This window comes from Cricetulus griseus, chromosome 4, assembly GCF_003668045.3.
Source record: "Cricetulus griseus strain 17A/GY chromosome 4, alternate assembly CriGri-PICRH-1.0, whole genome shotgun sequence".
Taxonomy (NCBI): Eukaryota; Metazoa; Chordata; class Mammalia; order Rodentia; family Cricetidae; genus Cricetulus; species Cricetulus griseus.
Genome location: NC_048597.1, coordinates 149,939,165 through 149,963,096, shown reverse-complemented (window position 1 = coordinate 149,963,096; position 23,932 = coordinate 149,939,165). Strand labels below are relative to the sequence as shown.

The 23,932-nt window shown below is 39.0% G+C and overlaps 1 protein-coding gene and 1 pseudogene across 1 annotated transcript; both read right to left on the bottom strand.

The window, feature by feature from the left end:
- Positions 1–2,955: 2,955 nt before the first annotated feature.
- LOC100774236 (olfactory receptor 145) lies at positions 2,956–3,900 on the bottom strand. Its single transcript, XM_027412226.1, has one exon. It carries the CDS (start codon positions 3,898–3,900, stop codon positions 2,956–2,958), a length of 945 nt encoding a protein of 314 aa, XP_027268027.1.
- A 9,819-nt stretch (positions 3,901–13,719) lies between these two features.
- On the bottom strand, positions 13,720–23,580 carry LOC100772195 (annotated as a pseudogene).
- Positions 23,581–23,932: the final 352 nt, after the last annotated feature.

The following is a 23,932-nucleotide window of genomic DNA, read 5'->3' as shown; positions in this document are numbered from 1 at the left end:
AAGTGAAAAGAATAGCATGTTTATCCATTGACTATAATATTTAAACACAATATGTAGTACTTATAAAATGCATACCATTTATTCAATGCATACCACATCAGTTTTAATATTAGTTGTGCTGAATCTAGGATTAAAAGAACAAAGAATCAAGACTAACAGAATCCAGACTCAAAACCAGACAAGTTCCACTAAACTTTCTATTCGAACCATTTACAGAGGGAGGGAAGGTGAGATAGGGTCAAGGGACAACCGGCTAATGCCTATTGCTGCCTCTGCTGACATCTGCTAATCACTGACCAGTTTTTTTCAAGTGTGTATCATTAGCAAAGAAACATCTTCCCTCCTTTGGGACTTGAAAATGTTTGTTATTAAAATTTGTTGCTTCATGAATTCCATTACAGATTGGTTGTAAATGAGTCAACTCTGGTGAAGAATACAGAGGAAGGAAGAAAATGAGGTCCATTTTATGATTTTTATTGTGCTTCTTGACATTCATTCTATTCTCTTACAAAGCCCCAAATTCAACCTAATTTGCTAAGCATTTCTAACACCTGTATTCACACTTTTCTGCTTCACCTTCTTCCACAGCATCCATGTTTCCCATAACCATTCCAGATCATCAAAAAGACTGTTCCCACATCTGAAATGCTGTTCAGCCCTTCCTCAGCTTATATGTTCAGAGGGCAACCTTGACTTCAGTCAGGTCACCTGCCACCTCCAAAGGAGCCCTTCCTACTGTACAATACAAGAGAGGAAGGCAGTTGTTATCAGTACAATTACATTTGTTGAAGACATTGTGTATAATTTTTCTGATACAAATTCAAAGAACCAAAATATATTTTGCACCATTTTACTAGTCTGTAGCCTTCTGAGATCATAAGCATTACACCTTTCTGCATAGCTGTATGTTTTAATTTTATTTTTTTATTCCTCACACTAAAGCTGGGCAATGCAAACCAATAGGAGAAAAGGCATCCCAAGAGCAGGCAAAAAGAGTCAAAGAGTCAACTGCCCCTACAGTTAGGAGGCACACAAAAACACCAAGCTAACAGCCACAACATACACACAGAGGACCTGGTGCAAACCCCTGCAGGACACATGCTTTCCCCCTTGAGTGCCTGTGAGCCCTTATGTGCTCTACTTAGTTGATTCAGTTCACTGGGTTTTCTTGGGGTTCTCTTTCCCTTTGGCTCCTACAATTCTTCTGCCCCATCTTCTTTGGGATTCTCTGAGCCAACAGGAAAGTACCAGATGAAGTACTCCAATATAGACTCTCTGCCTAATGTCTGGTTGTATTTTTTCCTTTTTATCATTTTTAAAACAATCTTATTTTATATTCCAATCCCAGTTCCCTCTCGCTCCCAACCTCCGACTCCCCCGCCACCTTCTCCCCACCTCACATCCCATCCACTCCTCAGAGAGGGTGAGGCCTTCCATGGGGAATCAACAAATTATGTCACTTGAGATAGGACCAACCACCCCCCCCCACACACACACACCTGTATCTAGGTTAAGCAAGGTATCCCTCTATAGGGAATGGGATCCAAAAAGATAGTTCATGCACTAGGGAATACTGGTTCCACTGCTAATGGCCCCACAAACTGCCCAACTCACCCAACTGTAACCTACATTCAGAGGGCCTACAAATTTTGTCTTATGCAGATTCCCAGTTGAGAGTCAGTGAGCTCCCACTTGGGTTTCCCCATCATGATCTTGACCCCTTTGTTCATATTATTGTTCCTCCTTCTCTATGACTGATTGCAGAAGTTCATCCCAGTGCTTAGCTGTGGATCTCTGGTTGTATTTTTAATGTTTGACTAAAGCCTACTTATCTTGATGTCTAAAATAGGATATATTTCAGTTTATATTTGTTATTTCAATCACTGTATGTAGGAATCTGAGACATAATGAAAGTGGAACTTATTAAAGGGAAATAACTGTTAATAAATTAAGATTATATGACATATTTGAGTAAAGACAAAATTCCTCCACCAGTAACTATTAAATTTGATAGTCAAATTCCTCCCAGTGAAGACATAACAGGTCCATGGACTCACTTGCCTGCCCTTGATCCTAAATAATCTAAAGAGTTTCATTTTCAGTCTTCAAGCACTGGAATTACAACAGAATCACCAGCTGCCCTCTCCCAAACTGATTTAAGAGAAAAGAGAAAAGGCCAGAGGGAATAGGGCATTCCCCCTCCTTGTTTGAACCTTCTGAGAGAAAAAGGACCTTTTGAAATGAGCTCTCCTACAAATATCCCCAGAGGGTTACTAACTGAGTAAATGAGACACTGTGTCTAAGACTACTGAAATTTTTATCACAGTGGTACAGCAACATAAGACTTCTAGATGGAGCCTAGTCGAAGATCTCACAGTTGGGCTTAAGATATAGAGCAATGGAAGAGCACTTGCCTAGCATGGAACAGAGCTTGCATATTATTCCCCAAATACACAAACTGCAAAGCCATTTAAAAATGTACATTTAAAATATCCCATGACCTTATCATTTCTGAATATAATATATTCAGTGCTTGTCCTTAAGGTCTTATGATTTCTAAGACTACAGTGTAATGTACTAGTACATGGCTACACAAAATGTTTGGTCAGTTTTCAATACTGACAAAAGGTACATATCATTTGGAAAATTACAGAATAAACTATACACTCAACCCTAAAAGGACTTTACATCCTTCATTAAGTTTGCTTCAGTAATTTCATTGCTAATTAACTTAATTTTAGAATTTTAATTCTAAACCATTCTCAACATCAGTTTTTTTCTGTTGTTGTGTTGTTATTATAACTGTTGTAGTCACTAAATTTTTTCAATACTGTGTGTCAAATCCAGGCACACATTAATGTAAGCAAATGCTGTCAATTAGCAGTGCCTCTGGTCCTCTCTCTACTTGAAAACCCCATGTGTCCTAAGATTTACTTTCCATAACAAATGCAAATACTACTTAGTTAAATATATTCTCCTCATGGTTTTTTTCAGTGCAATGTGGACATCCTTATTCCTTACACTGTAGATGACAGGATTCAGCATTGGGCCCACAATGGTATAAAAAATGGTAGATACTTTATCGTCATCCATAGATGCACTAGAAGGTTTAAGATACATGAAGGCTGCAGCTCCAAAGAAAAGAGAAACAGCTATTACATGGGAGCCACAGGTACTAAAGGCTTTTGACCTACCCTCTGCAGAACGGATGCTGAGGATGTTGGAAAGGATCAAGGTGTAAGAAATGAAGATAGTCAGGCTGGGCACTGTGACATTGACACCCACAACTATAAAAACCACCAGCTCATTAATGGCAGTACTTGTGCAGGAGAGCTTCAGAAGTGGAAGTATGTCACACACGTAATGATTGATGATGTTGCCATCACAAAAGGTCAGTCTCAGCATGCAAACTATGTGGGCCATTGCACCCACAAACCCCATCACATACACACCCACTGTCATCAAGTGGCAGACCTGATAGGACATGGTGACCTGATAAAGCAGGGGCTTACAGATGGCAGCATATCTGTCATAGGCCATGGCTGTCAAAATGTAGCATTCATCAATAACAAAGAAGCAGAAGAAGAAGAGCTGGGTCATGCACTCAGCATGGGAGATGATGTTCTGCTTCACAAAACTCACCAGCATTTTGGGGGTTATGACAGAGGAGTAGCAGAGATCTGTGAAGGAAAGGTTGAAGAGAAAGTAGTACATGGGGGTGTGCAGATGAGGGTTCAGAACAATGAGAACGATCAAGCCCAGGTTCCCCACCATGGAGACCACATAGATTGCCAAGAAGAGGAAGAAGAGGGGCAGCTGGAGCTCTGGCTGCTGTGTCAAACCCAGCAGGATGAACTCCTTCACTGAAGAGTCATTTTCTGAGGCCATTCCTTGGGTCATATCTATGAGAGTAGTAAAAATCATAACATTAAAGTGAAATTCCTGCCTTCTCTAAACTACCTCATTAATATGAGATTAAGAACTAGGATCTAATGATAAATTGAAGCTCAGACTTCTCTTTGGCTCTGTTTTCTCTTTTTTGTTTTGGTGTTCATATATTGAAATCACCATAAATACATGGAGGCCATTTCTTTGAGAATATCATTCAGGGCACCAATGACCATTCTTGGCTCTGAAGCATCTATGTTCTTCTACCTCAACAATCCACCCCCAATCCAGGCTCAATGGTCATCTCAAAAGAAAAGACAATGCATGAGATTGCTTAGTGGTGAATTTGGAAGAAAAAGCATGCATTGAATTCATTCCTTACCTTTGTGCCCAGGGAACTCTCATGTGCCCAGTAAACTGTCACCTTAGGAACTCTTCTATTCTGCTCTCATAGACAGGCAAATACACATGGCACAGATGAGGTGTAAGGTGTATACACTAGAAAAAATTGTTTTCTGTTGTTTCTAGGTTTGGCTTTCAGTTGGTGAGGGAAATTCATTTTGGACTGGGTAATGCAGAGCCCTCATTCATCCGGGTTCTGAATAGCCATGAGCTTTAGCTCATGATTTCCAGTGGCGACTTTTCCCAGAATGTCTTCTGTATCCTAGAGGTTGGTAAATAACATCTACTGATGTCACAAGAGTCACCAGGTAATGATCCAAGAGAGTTTTTATGAGTTTGCAATCTCAGGGACCTGATTAAAATTGGAAAGGCTTATGATTACCAGGTATTTCCCTAGAGATCAGGCTTTGTTACCATGGTGCTAACAAAGCTAGTTGAGTAGTAATAATATTGGCTTATTGTAGAGATACACTCTTCCTTTATTTTGCTATTATTGTTTGAAAATCTTATACACATGCACAATGTGTTTTGATGAAGTTCAACCTTGATTTCTTCCCACCCAATTATCTCCATCCTACCATAATATTCCCTACTTACCCCATTTCTTCTTTTCAACTTCTTTAACCCACTGGCTTCACTTGTCACTACCTGGATTATATGAGGATAGAGCCATCTACTTTAGGGACTGCATAGCTGAAACTGATTGTTTTCACAGTAGCCATCAACTGTCAATAGTTCCTCATCTAGAGGAACTAGTGCTACAAGCCTCAAGATCACACAGTAATTATACAGTCATGGTATCATGAAACAACTCAGAAGAATTAAGAATTCTTCTGGTGGATAAAACTAGTACAAAAGCTGTATTGGTATTGTACAGTGTTTTGAATAAAGTGGCTGTTTCTTGCTGTAGATTCTTTCTGTAGCTCATTCCTTTTGGCAACAAACTCGGGATTTACTTCCCACAGTTTATCACTATCTAATCATTTACTGGGAACAATTTCTCCCATGCATTTGGAGTTTACTGATTGCACTACCTAGCTATGTGTAAAACCTGTTCTGTGTTAACAGGTCCTAGTTTACTGATTACATTCCTTAGCTGTGTGTCAGACCTATTTCCCACTTGTTCCTCTCTGCTATGTAATGGCAGAGATCTGCCTTCCTGCAATTATCCTTATTGATAGGCATTTGGTCAGTGTTCAGGGCCTAGGCAAAAGCATTCTGTCTAAGACATTCCTAGATATCCAATGACATAGAGTAACTACACACCCAAAGTTGTTGATCCATAGCTGCCTAGATGAATAGAAAAAAATAAGCATGTCCTGGTTTTACCTCACTGGCAGATAGAGAAGTGGTAACCTAATCTAACCCTGCACTAAAAGATCCTCAAACTTCTTGTTTTATTAACCCAACATTTTAGTTCAGAGATTTACTGTTCCCTCCTGTTTCCCTGAGAAGATAACAACAATGATAACCAGCCCATTTTTTAAAAAATAAATTTTTATTTAAACTAAAAACAATTTTATTTTACGTACCAATCCCAGTTCCCTCTCCCTCCCATCCTCCCATGCTCTACCAACTTTCCCATTCCACCCCCCATCCACTCCCTAGGGAAGGTGATGCCTCCCATGAGGATCCATCAAAGTCTACCACATCATTTGGGGCAGGACCTAGGTACTCCCCCGTGTATCTACACTGAGGGAGTATCCCTCCATAGGGAATGGGCTCCCAAAGCCCATTTGTGCACTAGGAATAAATACTGGTTTCACTGACAGAGGCCCCATATACTGTCCAGGTCTCCTAACTGATACCCACATTCAGGGGGTCTGGTTCAGTCTTATGCAGATTCCCCAGCTGTCAGACTGGGGTCCATAAGCTCCCACTTGCTCAGGCCAGCTGTTTCGGTGTGTTTGCACAGCCTGATCTTGATTGCTTTGCTCATCACTCCTCCCTCTCTACAACTGGAGTCCAGGAGTTCATTTCAGTGTTTGGCTTGAATCTCTGCTCATTTGCTCATCATCAGGAAAAAGTAAACTTTCTTGAAGGCCTGTGCTGCCACTGAGGCCAGAGCACTGAAAGGCACCAGGTTTTGTTTCTTATGCAAATTAAACTTAGACCCTCTCCTTGACCTATAACCCTAAGCAACTGTTGTTCAAAGCTTCTCCTTGCAGTTTTAGTCTATTGCCCTGTGTATAAATCATATCTGCCTTGCTGGCCCTGAGAAATTCAGGCCTCACATTGTATTGCAAGAAGAATTACTGTTACAAACATGTGTATATACACCTATACTCCCAAGAACTGGAGAGAACAGAAAGAAACAAAAACAGAAAGAAAAAAGATAAGAAGAGAGCAGAAGAAGAATAAAGAAGCATGCGGAGGAGCAATTTTGTTTCAGTGAATTCTTTTGTGAAGAAGTGTTCCTTTTTCTCCACAGCCTCTGCAACATAGATTGTCATTGGTATTTTTTATTTTAGCCATTCTGACAGGTGTGAGGTGGTATCTCAGAGTTGTTTTGACTTGCATTTCTCTGATGGCCAAGGATTTTGAGCACTTTCTAAAATGTCTTTCAGGCATTTCAGATTCCTCTGTTGAGAATTCTCTATTTAGATCTGCACCTCACTTTTTTATTTCATTGTTTGGTGTTTTGGTGGCTAGCTTCTTGAGTTCATTGTATATTTTGGAAAACAGTCCTCTGTCATATGTGGGGTTGGTGAAGATCTTTTCCCATTCTGTGGGCTGTCGTTTTGTCTTACCGCCTATGTCCTTTGACTTACAGAAGCTTCTCAGTTTCAGGAGGTTCCATTTATTAATTGAAGATCTCAATGTCTGTGCTACTGGTGTAATGTTCAGGAAGCAGTTTCCTGTGCCTATTCGTTCGAGGGTATCTCCCACTTTCTCTTCTAGAAGATTCAGTGTGGCTGGATTTATGCTGAGATCTTTGATCCATTTAAGTTTTGTGCATGGTGACAAATATGGATTTATCTGCAATCTACAGCATGTCCGAATCCAGTTGTGCCAGCACCATTTGTTGAAGATGCTATCTTTCTTCCATTGTAGAGATTTAGAATCTTTGTCAAAATTAAGGTGTTCATAGGTGTGTGGGTTAATATCAGGGTTTTCAATTCAATTCCATTGGTCTATCTGTCTATTTTTGTGCAAATACCAAGCTGTTTTCAGAACTATGGCTCTATAATAGAACTTGAAGTCAGGGATGGTGATGCCACCAGAAGATCCTTTATTGTACAGTGTTGTTTTGGCTATCCTGGGTCTTTTGTTTTTCCATATAAAGTTGAGTATTGTTCTTTCAAGGTCTGTGAAGAACTGTATTGGGATTTTTGATGGGGATTGTATTGACTCTGTAGATTACTTTTGGCAAGACTGCCATTTTTACTATGTTAATTCTACCTATCCAGGAGCATGGGAGATCTTTCCATTTTCTGGTATCTTCTTTAATTTCTTTCTTTAAGGACTCGAAGTTCTTACTGTACAGGTCTTTCACTTTTTTGGTTAGTGTTACCCCAAGATATTTTATGTTGTGTGTAGATATTGTGAAGGGTGATGTTTCTCTGATTTCTTTCTCATTGCATTTATCATCTGTATAAAGTAAGGTTACTGATTTTGGGGGGTTAATTTTGTAGCCTGCTACTTTGCTGAATGTGTTTATCAGCTGTAGGAGTTCCCTGGTAGAGTTTTTGGGTCACTTATGTAGACTATCATCTGCAAACAGTGAGAGTTTGACTTCTTCCTTTCAAATTTGTATCCCTTTGATCTCCTTTTGTTGTCTTATTGCTGTAGCTTGAACTTCAAGTACAATATTGAAGAGATATGGAGAGAGTCGACATCCTTGTCTTGTTCCTGACTTTAGAGGAATCGCTTTGAGTTTCTCTCCATTTATTTTGATGTTGGCTGTTGGTTTGGTGTATATTGCTTTTATCATGTTGAGATATGTTCCTATTATCCCTGTTCTCTCCAAGATCTTTATCATGAAGGGGTGTTGGATTTTGTCAAAGGCTTTTTCAGCATCTAGTGAGATGATCATGTGTTTTTTCTTTTTCAGTTTGTTAATATGGTGGATTATATTAATGGATTTTCGTATGTTGAACCATCCTTGCATCACTGGGATGAAGCCTACTTGATCATAGTGGATGATATTTCTGATGTGTTCTTGGATTGGATTCGCTAATATTTTGTTGAGTATTTTCGAATCTATGTTCATTAGGGATATTGGTCTGTAGTTCTGTTTTTAGTTGTATCTTTGTGTGGCTTGGGTATCAAAGTGACTGTATCTTCGTAAAAAGAGTTTGGCATTATCCCTACTGATTCTATTGTGTGGAACAACTTGTGCAGTACTGGTATTAGCTCTTGTTTGAATTCTGCAGTGAAGCCATCTGGCCCTGGGCTTTTTTTGGTTGGAAGGCTTTTGATGACTGCTTCTATTTCATTCAGGGTTATAGGACAATTTAAACTGCTTATCTGTTTTTGGTTTAATTTTGGAAAGTGACATCTATCCAGGAAATTGTCCATTTCCTTTAGTTTTTGAATTTTGTGGAGTACAGATTTTCAAAGTATGACCTAATGATTCTCTGGATTTCCACAGTGTCCGTTGTTATATCCCCCTAATCATTTCTGATTTTGTTAATTATCATGTCCTCTCTCTGCCTTTTGGTTAGTTTGGATAGAGATTTGTCTATCATGTTGATCTTCTCAAATAACCAAGTCTTTGTTTCATTGATTCTTTGTTATGATTTCTTAGTTTCTACTTTTTTTATTTCAGCCCTCAGTTTGATTATTTCCTGGCGTCTACTCCTCCGTGGTGAGTTTGCTTCTTTTTGCTCTAAATCTTTCAATCTTTCTGTCAATTCTCTCATGTAACTATTTGCCAGTTTCTTCATATGTGCACTTAGTGCTATCTACTTTCCTCTTAGCACTGCTTTCAAAGTGTCCCATAAGTTTTGAGTATTAAATTCCAAGAAGTCTTTAATTTCTGTTTTTATTTCTTCCTCAACCCAGGAATGGTATAATTGGGTGTTATTCAATTTCCATGAGTTTGTAGGTTTTCTGCAATTTGTATTGCTGTTGAATTCTAGCTTTAAACATGGTGATCTGATAAGATACAGGGGGTTATTTCAATTCTTTTGTATCAGTGGAGGTTTGCTTTGTTGCCAACTATGTGGTCAATTTTAGAGAAGGTGCCATGTGGTGCTGAGAAGAAGGTATATTCTTTAGTGTTTGGACGGAATGTTCTATAGATATCTGTTAAACCCAGTTGGGTCATAACTTCTGTCAGATCCTTTGTTTCTTTGTTAAGTTTCTGTCTGGCGCTCCTGTCTAGTAGTGTAAAGGGGGTGTTGAAGTCTCCTGCTATAAGTGTGTATGGTTTTATGTGTGGTTTGAGCTTCAATAATGCTTCTTTTACAAATGTGGGTGCCTTCGTATTTGGGGCATAGGTGTTCAGGATTGAGACTTCATCTTGAAGGACAGGATTGAGACTTCATCTTGAAGGACTTTTCCTCTGATGAGTATGAAATGTCCTTCTTCATCTCTTTTGATTAATTTTAGTTTGAAGTCTAATTTGTTAGATATTAGGATTGCTATACTATCCCAAGCTTGTTTCTTGGGCCCATTTGATTGGAAAATCTTTTCCCAACCCTTTACTCTGAGGCAATGCCTGTCTTTGAAGTTGAGGTGTGTTTCTTGTATACAGCAGAAGGATGGATTCTGTCTTCGTATCCATTCTGTTAGCCTGTTTCTTTTCATGGGCAGGTTAAGACCATTGACATTGAGGGATATTAATGACCATTGATTGTGTGTTCTTGTTTGTTTCGGATTTATTGTTGGTGGAGTCATTATGTGTGGATTTTGCCCTCCTGTTTCTTTTCATGTTAGGTAGAATTGGATTATCTGTTGCCTATATTTTTGTGAGTGTAGTTATCAAGGTTGGGCTGGAGTTTTCCTTCTAGAACTTTCTGTAGTGCTGGATTTATGGATATGTATTGTTTAAGTCTGGTTTTGTCATGGAATATCTTGTTTTCTCCATCTATAGTGATTGAAAGTTTTGCTGGGTACAGTAGTCTGGGTTGGCTTCCATGCTCCCTTATTGTTTGTAGGATATCTATCCAGGACCTTCTGACTTTCAAAGTTTCCATTGAGAAGTCGGGTGTGATTCTCATAGGTCTGCCTTTATATGTTACTTGGCCTTTTTCCTTTGCTGTTCTTAATATTTTCTCTTTATTCTAAAGGTTTGGTGTTTTGGTTATTATGTGTTGAGGGGACTTTTTTTATAGTCCAGTCTGCTTGGTGTTCTGTAAGCGTCTTGTACTTTCATAGGTATATCCTTCTGTAGGTTGGGGAAGTTTTCTTCTATGATTTTGTTGAATATGTTTTCTGTACGTTTGAGCTGTATTTCTTCACCTTCTTCTATACCTATTATTCTTAGGTTCAGCCTTTTCACGCTATCCCATATTTCCTGGATATTTTGTGTTAAGGATTTGTTGGACTTGAGATATTCTTTGGCCTATGATTATATCCTCTAGCGAGTCTTCAACAACTGAGATTCTCTCTTCGATCTCTTGTATTCTATTGGTTGTACTCACATCATTCATTCCTGATTGTTTATCCAGCCTTTCTATTTCCAGTATCACCTCATTCTGTGTTTTCTTTATTGTTTCTATTTCAGCTTTCATGCCTTGAATTGCTTCGAGTGCTTCCTTCACTTGTTTGGTTGTTTTTTCTTGGCCTTCTTTAGATTTTTTGAGAGATTTGTTGACTTCTTGAATTCTTTGGTTTGTCTTTTCCTCCTTCTTATGTAATTTTTCTTGTTTTTTCTTCTATTTCTTTAAGGGATTTTCTTGTTTCCTCTCTAAAGGACTCTATCATCTTCCTAAGATAATTTTTGAGGTCCATCTCTTCTTCATGCTCTGTGTAGGGCTTTTCAGATCTTGCTGGTATGGAGTCCCTAGATTCTGGTGGTGTCATATTGGTTTTTCTGTTATTGAGTGTGTTTTTACTCTGTCTTCTTCCCATCCTTTCTTCCAGTGAGTGCAGGTGGCTCGGCTTCTGGTGGCAGTGGGATCGCAGAGGGTGGTGGGTGGACAAGTGTGGGGTGTATCCAGACTCAGGGTGGACCTTCCTGAGGCCCGTGCACCCACTGAGGTTAGGGCACAGCCGCAGGACAGAGGACAGGGTATAGACAGGGGTGAGGTGTGTCTGGACTTAGGGTGGACCTTCCAGTTTGGGCTGGTTCACTCTTGTCTGGGGGGGGTGGTTTCAGGCAGAAATGAGCAGGGGTTGGTGGTAGAGGTTGGGAAACAGCAGTGCCCAGATTCACCTGAGGCTAGGGCATCCACCGCCAGACAGGGGTAGACAGGGGTGAAGTGTGTCCGGACTCAGGGTCATGAAGTATAAGCCTTGTTGATCTCATGGCTAAGCATCCTGACATTCATTCTCATAAACAACCCATCATTTCTAAAGATAAACCTCAACAGCAGAAACCATTAAGGAAGCATTTCTCCAACTTTCAAGTTCAGAATTGAAACTGTGTGAAGATATGGTCCATCCCCAGACAAGGAAACTTCTCAATCTGTTGTATGTCTTTGAACTTCTCTAAAATCCATGATATACTATAAGGACAACAATTAAAGAGATTATCTAAGACATGTTTTTTATTGCACTATATAGATCAGCATAATGCTTAATGACCTTTTTGAAGTGTTCAATCTCCCTCCTGCTTTTCAGCAGTCTACTTTGAGCAAGTGTTGGTAGCTGTCACACATCTTAATGCATCTGTACAGTTGAACTCCATCCCAAAGTCAAAGCCATGTAAAAGTCTTAAAATGTTGTCTCTAAACATCATGTGGGGATACAATGGTACAAGCAATTCAACTGGCTGAGATTGAACAATGCTGAGGTTATGGGATCTGAGGGAATAATCTTCTTCAATATAGAATCATAAAAGCTATAGAGATTAAATCGTGCTTGCCACCTAACCCAGTGTTCTGCCAATTTTTTCCCAGAGCTTCATGTCTCCACAGCTACTGCTTTACGAAATGAGACTTGGACAGAGTCAGTTTTCAAGTTCCAAAGAATTCTTTGTCTCAGATCTGAGAATTATTGGTACATCATATCACACTCAAGGCCTGCAGGGCACAGGAATCAGGCTGCCTATGTGATTATCAGGTCATTCCCCACTTTCAGACTCATTCTGAACAATTCTCTAGCTCTCAGTCACTGCACAATTCTTTCTTTCCTTCTATATCTTGGATACAGAGTGAGTTAAACACAAGGAATTTATTACTAACTGTATAACCTAAAAGAAGTTCAATCCAGAAAAGAGAAAATAAGAATTGAATTAACACTATATTTAGGAATATTACACATTACACAAATACTTATGTAGATGGGGATTTTGTTTGGTTTTGCATGAGTTGAAAGGAGTGGTTCCTAAAAATAAGCAAAAGAAAAAATTAGATATACACATTTAAATAAAAATTCCCATTGCTAAACATTTGTGACGCAAACACATCTTTAAAATATGTATAGTGTGTGTGTGTGTGTGTGTGTGTGTGTGTGTAAATGTGTGGGAAAAAATCAAACATAAGCATATAGAGGTACTCTATCACTCTATAATCTCACCTATGGTTTCTTTTTTAGAAGTAAGTAGACTATTACATGAAAACATTATCCTTGTTATATTACAAAGGAATAATGACTTTAGACATTACATGTTGTTATTGTATGGTTTCTAAAAGTAAAGTCTTTATCAGTAGTACAAATGCAGTCACAAATTCCATTGTATTTATGACAAAACTATCTTTGACAAAAAAATCACTGTCATTGTTATTGATATTTTAAAAGTCTAATACAAAATAACCTAGTTCAAACTTCAATAATTATAAAATTGATAAGTACTCCAAGAAAACACATAATGTCATTTTTAATAATGAGGTACAAAATGCAAAATAAGAAAAATCTTAAAGGCAATAAGTAATGCTAGTGGCCACAATTTAGTCATATGTTCTCTCCTTTGCTGAAGTTCACAAGTCTTTTTAAAGACCTGAAATAGGAAAAGCTCTAAAAACTCTCCTCTGAAAAACCAACACATGCAAATTTATTAAAAAGCATTCATCTCCCTCACATTTCTTGGTTGTAGAAGTACGTAGATGAATAGTAGATAGATACAAAGTATGTAATCTTATGCCTATACCTTGTGCAAATATGAAGCTAGATCAGTACTCAGGCTCGGTACCTAAATCAAAAATACTTTCCTATTCCAAGGTAGCAAAATCAAGAACATTTATGGAGGAAAGAAAAGAAATATTAAGCTGGAAATCTTGCCAGACCATAAAAAGGAAGGTGAACAGAAGGAAAGACAATGTTGAAAGGCAGGTGATAAGAAAATGCAATGGTAAGAATGACCCAAATTGGAGTGCTGTGCTAGGGCAGCCCCAGTGGTTGACTCAGTGTGAATCTCCTCATAGTTCTCTTTAGAGCAAGCTTAACATCCTTATTCCTGAGACTGTAAATAAAAGGGTTCAGCAAGGGCAGCAAAAATGTACAAAATTCACTAAGAATTTTGCCCTGATCCACAGATTCATCAAATAATGTTTTGACATGTGTAAGCATACCAAATCCATAGAATAGGGCAACAGTTATTTTTTTTCCTCTCTTTTTATTATTATTAATTCAAGTTAGGGAACAGGCTTGTTTCACATGTAATTTCCCTCTCCCCCTCCCTCTCCCTCTCCCTCTCCCTCTCCCTCTCCCTCTCCCTCCCCTTCTCCCCATTTCTTCTCCCCCACCTCCAACCTACCCCCCACCCCATCCACCCACCACTCCCCAGGCAGGGTAGGGCCCCCAACCGGGGCTCCACCAAGTCCACCAAATCTTCCTGTGCTGGGCCTAGGTCCCTCCCCATGTGTTCAGAGACAGAGTGCATCCCTTCAAGTGGGATGGGCTCTCGAAGTCCCCCACACACAACAGGGCAAAAAGCCAGTCCACCTCCGAGGCTCCCAGGAGTGCAGGGGCCTCCCCGATGGCATCCATAATCAGGGGGCTGGATTAGTCCCATACTGGCCTCCCAAAGAGCATCTGGGGTCGATCTGCTTTCCCTTTTTCAGGCCAACTGTTTATGTGGGTTTCTCCAACCTGGTACAGACCCCTTCGTTCTTCATTCCTCCCTCTCTTCAACTAGGTTCCAGATTTCAGCTCAGTGTATTTCTGTGGATGTCTGTCTCTGCTTCCATCAGCCACTGGATGAGGACTCTAGGATAGCATAGAGAGTAGTCATCACTCTCATTCTAGGGGAAGGGCTTCTAGGCCATCCTCTCCTCCACTGCCCGGACTGTCAGATCGTGTCATCCTTGTAGGTCTCTGGAGATCTTTCTAGTTCCAGATCTCTTCTCGGACCCATAGTGGCTTACTCTGATATGGTATCTCTCATCCTGCTCTCTCTCCTCTATTCTTCCCCGAACTCAATATATCTGCTCCTCCATTTCTTCTCCTCTCCTCTTCTTCGTGTGCTCTTATTGTGGCAGCACCCACTCCCCTACCCTCATGCTCTCAATTAGCTCGGGACTTTATGCCACTTCCCATTCCTGGGGTCCATTTATCCCTTAGGGTCATTCATGATTTCTAGTTTCTTTGGGGAAGAGGATTATAGGCTGGTAAACCTTTGCTCTATGTCTAAAAATCATATATGAGTGAGTACATACCATGTTTGTCTTTTTGTGATTGGGTTACCTCACTCAGGATGGTTTCTTCTAGTTCCATCCATTTGCCTGCGAATTTCAAGATTCCATTGCATTTTTCTGCTGAGTAGTAATCCATTGTATAAATGTACCACATTTTCTCTTTCCATTCTTCAGTTGAGGGGCATCTGAGAAGCTTCTGTAAGGCAAAGGACACAGTCAGTAAGACAAAACGACCACACACAGAATGGGAAAAGATCTTCACCAACCGCACATCTGACAGAGGGCTGATTTCCAAAATATACAAGGAGCTCAAGAAGCTAGCCACCAAAACACCATACAATGAAATTAAAAAGTGGGGTGCAGAACTAAACAGAGATTTTTCAACAGAGGAATCTGAAATGGCTGAAAGACACTTAAGAAAGTGCTCAAAATCCTTGGCCATCAGAGAAATGCAACTCAAAACAACTCTGAGATACCACCTCACACCTGTCAGAATGGCTAAAATCAAAAATACCAATGACAACCTATGCTGGAGAGGTTGCAGAGAAGAAGGAACACTCCTCCATTGCTGGTGGGAGTGTGAACTTGTAAGACCACTTTGGAAATCAGTATGGCGGTTGCTCAGAAAAATGGGAATCAATCTACCTCAAGATCCAGCCATTCCTCTCTTGGGTATATACCCAAATACTGCATGTCCAGACAACAAGGACATATGTTCAACCATGTTCATAGGGCAACAGTTATTATGTGAGAACTGCAGGTGCTCATGGCTTTGGACAAACCCTTACCTAATGACAATTTAGTAACATTAAAAAGAATGAAAGTATAGGACATTAAGATGATAAGGCTAGATGCAAGGACTACTGTGCTGACAACAACAGAACTCACAAGCTCATTGGCTTAGGTGCTGCTGCAGGAGAGCTGGAGAAGGGGGAGGATGTCACACAAGTAGTGGTTGATGATGTTAGAATCACAAACGTTGAGCCTGATCATACACCCTGTATGGACAATGGCACCAACAAACCCCATCAAGTATGAACCAAACATCAGCAGGGAACATTTCTTAGGAGACATGATGACCATGCACAACAGGGGTTGACAGATGGCTACATATCAATCATAGGCCATGGCTGTCAGCACAAAGCACTCAGAGTGGGCAAAAAAAGAAGAAAAACAGCTGACTCATGCATCCTCCAAAGGAGATGGTGTTCTTCTCTGAGACAAACTTATTAATGTTTGGGAGTAAACACAAATGAATAACATAAAACAATGAAGGATAGATTAAAGAGTAAAAAGTACATGGGGGTCCACAGGTTTGAATTTAGGAAAATGAGACTCATTATACTCAAGTTTCCTGCCACAGTGACTACATGATTCACCAGAAACATGACATACAGGGGTAGCTGGAGCTCAGGTTGGCCTGTCAATCCTGTGAGAATAAATTCAGTCACTGAAGAGTCATTTTCCATAGTGATTTGTGTCACCAGGAGGAGATTTGTAGAAACAGTAAAGAGTCACATTAACAAGGAACTCTGTCACTGACTCCAAAAAAACAGCTAGAGCCAGTTTCAAGTTCATTGTTACCTGAAGCCACTGAGCAAAGAACTCAAAGAAAATTGCTTCCTATTCCTGAGAAATCCCCATTTCCTCTTTTCCTGTCCATATGAGCATCTACTCTGAGAAAACACTGACACACCTCCTAAAGTCCTTAAAAAATAATTTCTTCCTGTCTCTTTAGACTTCCTTAAGGATTAATGATAGAAGGAGAAATAAACCACCACTGTCTACTGAACACATGATTTATATAGCTTTGAGATTTAGGGGATGTTATGAAGATAAAGATAATTAATGAAAAGTTAACTACTTTTCACCTGAGTATGTCACTAATATTATATATAACCTTTTGATGATTCCCACTATCAATTTCTGCCACTATTATTGTAACTAGGAATTCAATTATATCAATATTCTTGTTACTATTGTCAAGTATTTTAATATATTGTAAATTGTGCATCCATCATTACTAGGGTTTCTTTGATTTTCATGAATTGATTCTTAGTTAGATTTCATATTATACCCTGTATTTCTCTGATTTCTTCTCAGCTTCTCACAGCTTTTAACACCCTCATTTGAGTGCAAACAGATTCAGTTATTAAATTCCTTCTTTTCAAGTGAGAATTTGGGGGGATTTTTGGTCCATTCATATGCTGATTGATGTTATTCTGTGACACAAATCTGAAATGCTGAAATCTGTCTCTTTTTAATTTATTCTTATTTAAATTAGAAACAAGCCTTCTTCACATGTCAATCCCAGCTCCCTCTTTGTCCCCTACCCCCAACAAACTCCCACCACCATTCCTTCTCTGCTACCCAGGGAGGGTGGGGCCCTCCATGGGGATTGCCAAAGTCTGTCATATGGTCCTGGGCAGGGCCTAGGCCCTCCCCCATGTGTCCAGGCTGAGAGAGCATCCCTACACATGGAATGGGATCCCAAAGTCCATTCATACACTGGGGATAAATACTGGCTTACTACTAGAGGTCCCATAGATTGGAAAGGCCTTCTCACTGACACCCACGTTCAGAGGGGTCTGGATCAGTACCATGCTGGCCTCCTAGCCATTAGTTTGGGGTCCATGAGTTCCCCCTTGTTCAGGTCAGCTGTTTCTGTGGGTTTCATCAGCCCTGTCTTGACTCTTTTTCTCTTCACTCCTCCCTCTTTGCAGCTGGATTCCAGGAGTTCAGTTCAGTGTTTAGCTGGGGGAACAGGAAGGTTGAGTTGGGGGAAGAATAGAAGAGAGCAGGAGAGAGGTATCATAATAGAGGGATCCATTATAGATTTGAGGAGAGATCTGACACTAGGGAGAATTCCAGAGATCTACAAGGATGACACCAACTGGCAATCTAAGCAATAGTTGAGAGGCTTCCTTAAAGGCCCTTCCCAGATAATGAGATTGATGACTACCTCATATGCCACCCTAGAGCCTTCATCCAGTGGCTCATGTAAACAGAGGCAGACATCCACAGCTAAACATTGAAATCTCTCTTAATCACTATGTTATATTATGCAGTCTATTGACCTTCATTCTCACCTAGGTATATATTTGTTGTGGCATTTTCTCATTACAGATTTTTTTTTCATTTTTGTGCATAGCAGTCTTCACTAGGATGTCGGAAATGAACATGGGATGACAATTCTTTATCTAAAACTTCCACTATTCAGGTGGTGTACTCCATAACTTTCCCCTTTTTATACATGACATTTTGCTTTCTATTTTTCAGTCTTTACACTCTAAAATACAAAGTAAACATTTAGTTCTGAGCCATTAAAATTTTATTTTGTTTTTATTTTAAATTTTCAATTATATACCTGTGTCAATAATGTAATAAAGAATGAAAATACAGACTTCCTCTTGAAGTAATTTGGCTAAGACCAAGCCAAAATTTGAATTCTCCACTTCTCTCCCCTTGACTTCTGTCTGTACATAAATTAATTATGACTACTGATCTATTCCTAGTCTGTCCACTGTGTTTATTTTTTTGAAGTCTTACAGCCCTACTGTCTTTTCCTAACAAAGTGCTCTACTCAGTATCTTTTGAACAACATAGAACTCTGTCCTGGGAAAGTGATGAAGGATTCTTTACAGAAGCATATATCAGATATTTAAAGAGTAGAAGTCACTTCACTGACTTCCCCTAACTCATTCAAAATAGAAAAAATAACCTCAAAAAGGCATTATCCAGCTATTCTTTTATGTTGCTTTCAAATTTTATGGTAGATATTTATTTTGTAAGTTTGCTTCCAACATGTTGGCTGCTTTTAGCAAATGACTACCACAACACATACTTACACACATATGTTACTCTGGGTCAGGGACAGAGAAGAATAAATTTCGGTCATGAATATAGAAGAATAAATAATCCAACATCAAAGCTATATGTTACATTAAGTTGTAAAAGCTGAAGACATGGTAAATATAGTTGTTTGTTACATTGTTCTCTTAAAGGCAGAATAAACAAACTGAATATACAATAAGTCATGAACCCTAACTCTTAAGTAATGTCAACATGTACAATTAACTTGGTTTGAAAGCAAGCAAAAGTCTAGTCTCTTTGAATATAAAAGGTATTCTATACAATTGGATCACTGTGTACATTATTAATGGGAAAGTCAACTAAAGTCAACTAGGCCAGTGACTATGGAAATGATATGCAAAATAGTACAAATATTATATTTTGCAAACCTGCTTTATCACTGTTGTGTACATACCTGAAAGAACTAAATTTACACAATAAAGATAACTGGTTAAAGTTTTGAAAACTGGGCCACTATTAATAAGGTTCAAGTCATGTGATTAGTTTATATGCCCAGTAAAGTAATAACAACAATGACAAAAGACTGACAAATAAGAAACAAGAGGAAAATGGAAGGATAGTAGTGGAAATATCTCAAACTATAGGGCAGTTCTAAAAAATCTTGAATAGACTGATGAGCAACCTATATTAGGCAGAAAGTAGCCAACGCTGGCACAGAGACACAGCATGCTTAGTCATTGGCTGGAGAATCTCACAGTAAACCTACCTTTGCCTGAGCACTGCAGTGCACACAAGACTTACCAGTCACAGGTTATGGTGTACACTCCAGGTGCTTCTCTTGACAAAGAGCTAAGCAGGATCCTCTAAGGCCAAAGTCTAAGTGACACACTAAACACTAAAATTGTTTATAATTATTAGTGGTAGAAAATAATATATTTAATTATTTATTAATTGTAAAAGCAAGAGTATTATAGGTTTCTCCAAACAAGAAAAAAATTCATGGCTACACTGCAATCATTGGTCACTGAGGTCAGCATGTACCATTCAGATATGACAAAAAATAGATGAAGAAAAAGTCTGAGTTATATACCCAATGCAGGAAATGGCATTCTTCTCACAGACAAAATTCATCAGCATTATGGGACTGGAGACAGAAGGACAGCAGAGATCAATGAAGGAGAGGCTGAAAAGGAAATGGAAGTGGTGTGCAGATGAGGAATGTGGCCAGTCAGGATGATCAACCCAAAGTTTCCCACCACTGTGACATTGTAGATCATTAGAAACAGGTAAATGGGGGCAGCTGGAGTTCTGGAAAATCTATCAATCCACCTAGAACAAACTCAGTAAAGAAGAAGCCATTTGCAGCCAGAATTGTTATTGTTAATAAACTGGGGAGACAGAAGAAACTTTTCCTGATAAACATGCCAATAATATGTTCCCAACTCACATATATAACCAGCAGCTGGTGAAAACATACAAAGAAAGTTCTCCCTTGTCAATGGCTTCTGAATGAACAACCACACACTCCCTTCAACATTTCAGTTTCTGCCTTTTACATTATTGAACTGAATGTGAGAAATTATTTCTCCATGCCTTACTGAAGATAAATAATTACCTGATATCTAAACCTGCCTGCTGAGTTTGTTTATAAAGGATTTGTATCTCAAACCTCCCTTTAATTCCTACTCACCATTCATGTCTCCATTATTTTACTAGACACCTCAGTTCCCTTATGACAGTTAACAAGAAAAAGAATTCCTCTAAGAGAGACAACAAAAAGATAGTCTGCTTCTTCTACAGGGTTTTAGTTATCATAGTGAACAATTCATAACATACGAAGAAACAGTTGGTACCATAAACTTTATAATTAATCACATATCATATCCTAGTGTCTGTGCAGTCTTCTCTACTCCATTTTAGATAGACAAGGGATGAATATAGGATAAAAATATGTTCTCAAAGGTTGTTTAAAAGACTATACTTTCAGAGATCATTTCTAAAGCTTCTTCAAAAGTTGTTTTATGGGTGAAAGAGAAACAATTAGTTTGCATATTATTACATTATTCATTAACTATTAAGGAATGCCCAACTGTATTTTAATTATATATAACATCCTTATATCTATAGTATGCATCATTTTGTGAAGGGACAAAGGATGTCTTTATGTACATGAAGTTGGTAGATCTGCCTTGCTACAAGAGCTGCTAAATATGCCTTTCTACCAGACTAAGATTCAGCCAACACAGCAGAAGCTCAGATTAAAGAAATAGAAATAGTAAGTCAGAGATGACATTGCCTACTTTTTTTCTGGTCTAGAAGCCAGCTTTCCTTCATCAGTTACATGAGTGGGATTAATAGAAGTTTGATGACCTCACTCTGCTTCCCTCCAGAGAACTCAGGGCTGACCCTTGTGTGTGCCTCACTTCAAATTTCCTGGAGGAGGCTCTAGCTCTGGATTTGTCAAAGGTGATCAGTGGTGATCACAGACTCTTCTCCCTTTTACCAGAGAAATAGCAAGATAACACACAAAAAACATTCTGAGTGTTCCAGGAATCACTATGAAGCAGAGATTATACTACTAGATCATCATTTACCAAGAGGATTTGAAAGAAAGGTACAGAGCCAATAGCAGGGCTATCATGCTGTAAAAAACATAACATTTTCATGAGACTTATGAGATTCAACTGGAATTTCTTAGACTTTCAGAGTGGGGCACTCTTGCGATTTCTATGTGGTGACCAAATAAGAAAGGAAGAAATTAAAGTACCTATGTTATATCCTAATTCCTGATAGTTGATATATACTTCCCACTTAGAATTATGCAGTATTTCAATATAGGTGCTAGGACCCTCTGCAGTCATTCATAGAGAAGTAAACATAATTAATACCATTAATGTTGTCAAACAGGAATTCTAGATAATATTTGATATTTACTAAAAGTATGTATACCACATGTTATTTATTTGTTATGCTGTCTCACATTTTGATTCACTATTTAAATAACCAAGTGTGAATATTTGAAAACTATGAAGTAAAGCTGTACTGTGAGGTCTAAAGAAAAGAAAAGCACATTATAATAAAAATGACTACTTCAGTAAAATATATTTTTATTATTCTATTCTGGCAAATAAAAATTCCTTTGCATTTAATATATTAAAATCAAATCTGTGCACTGGGATACAGGCCACTAGTAGAGCAAATGGCTGTATTTCATTTCATAGACAAAGGATGTTGTTTTCCTGGCAATGTCTACTCCCTCTTGATCTTACATTTATCCTTCCCTATGTGCCAAGAAGATGCCTGCACCTTGGGATGAGGGAGTGTGATGGAGATGTCTCAGTCACAGTTTAGTGATAGTTATCACTCACCCAACCCTCCTTAATCCTACCTTTCCATCCTTGTAACCATCAGACAAAATCATTTTGGAATACACTAACTAACCACTAGTTTCCACCAACTCCAATTATAAAAATGTCAACAGATAGCTTCTGAGAACTATTACAAAGATGTTTCTACTTTGCTCTAATCTCCTCCCTGTAGACAGAGGTTCTTGTCCCACAATTGTTTAACCTCAAATAAACACACAGAGGTTTATATTAATTAGAAACCATTTGGTCATTGGTTTAGGCTTCTTACTAGCTAACTGTCCCTTAATTATTAAACCATTTCTATTAAACTGTGTATATCCATGTGGTTTCGGCCTACTGGAGAATGCCCCAGGATGTTACTCTTTCAGGGGCTACACAGCATCTCTCTGGGGGACCCTCTCTGCCTTCTTCTACACAGAATTCCCCTCATTGGTATCCCCACCTAAACTTTCTGACTGGATATTGCTCAATCAGTGTTTTATTAATCAACATATAAGAGAAACTTATGTACAGGAGTAATACCCTATCATCACCTTTTTTTCTGTCTAAATAAAAGGAAAGGTTTTAACTTTAACATAGTAAAGTTATATATAACAAAGCAGTTACCAAGCAAGAACTATAGTTAACATTATATAGTCCATTTACATTTGGCTAAATTTAAAGAAAATATTCTATCATCATCCTATCTTTGTGAGTCTAAAGTTTTATACATAACCTATCTTTTATCATAACTAAGGAAAACCATAACTATATGTCTCAAGCTCCTTCAACAACCCCAGAAGGATAATACATATACTCTAGAATTGACAGAGACATCTCGCTGCTTGCACAATCACCCAAAGTTCCTCTCTAATGTTGGGGCATCCATCTTCAGCCTAGTGTTTGGCAGAATTCTCAGTGAAGCAGGAAATTTGAAACTGTCTTATCTGTAGTGGCAGTTTGTCAGTCAATTTTCTTTGTGTCCTGCATAATGCCTGGTAGACTCTTTCATGAAGCTGGAACCCCGAAGTGTCAGGAGCCAGCTCTGGTCAGATATAAAAAGTCCTTCTTTACAGAGGCTGGCGACCTCCATGATAAACTGCAAATTAGTCAAGCACCCCACCCCTTAGGTTAGTGTTTGAGATAACCACAGGAGGTTCCAGACACCTGCCCTGGCCTGAGAGCAATTTACATTCATCCCTCCCCCACTTCCTCTTTCTCTACTTCCTCCTTTCTCTTTAAAAACCCCTTGTTGGACTTCAATAAATTTAGACCTTGAAAAGAAAAACTACTTGGCCCCGCTTCTTCTTTCTCGCCCATTATTTTCAGGCTTAGTCCACCTTGAACCCAAGAATTACTGGAGCCCTTCGGGCCAGGGCAGGTGGCGCCCAAATGTGTGGCTCGAGGTACAGATTCTTCTCGGCAAGGAAACCAAGGTAGTGCATGCCGTCAAGGAAGTCTCACTTGCCGGATTGCGACGGACGTTGGTCTGGGAAAAGTTCTCACCACTCATGAGTGATTGATTCCCTGGTAAGTCCCCCTCATTCTGTTCCATAATAATGGGCCAAAAGTTGTCTAAGGAAGACAAACACTTCCTTTTGGGAAAGAGGAGTTTGAGTAAAATGTAAGGACTTGATTCAGTTTTGTGCCTTTTTGTCAAGAACATGTCCATGGGTCATTTTAGAAAACCCAGACATTCATCCCCTAACTTGGAAAAAAGTCAGAGAAGATCTTAATAGATTGCTCATAAAAAAGGGACCTGAGGCAGTTCCCTTACAGACTTTTAGTTACAGGGCC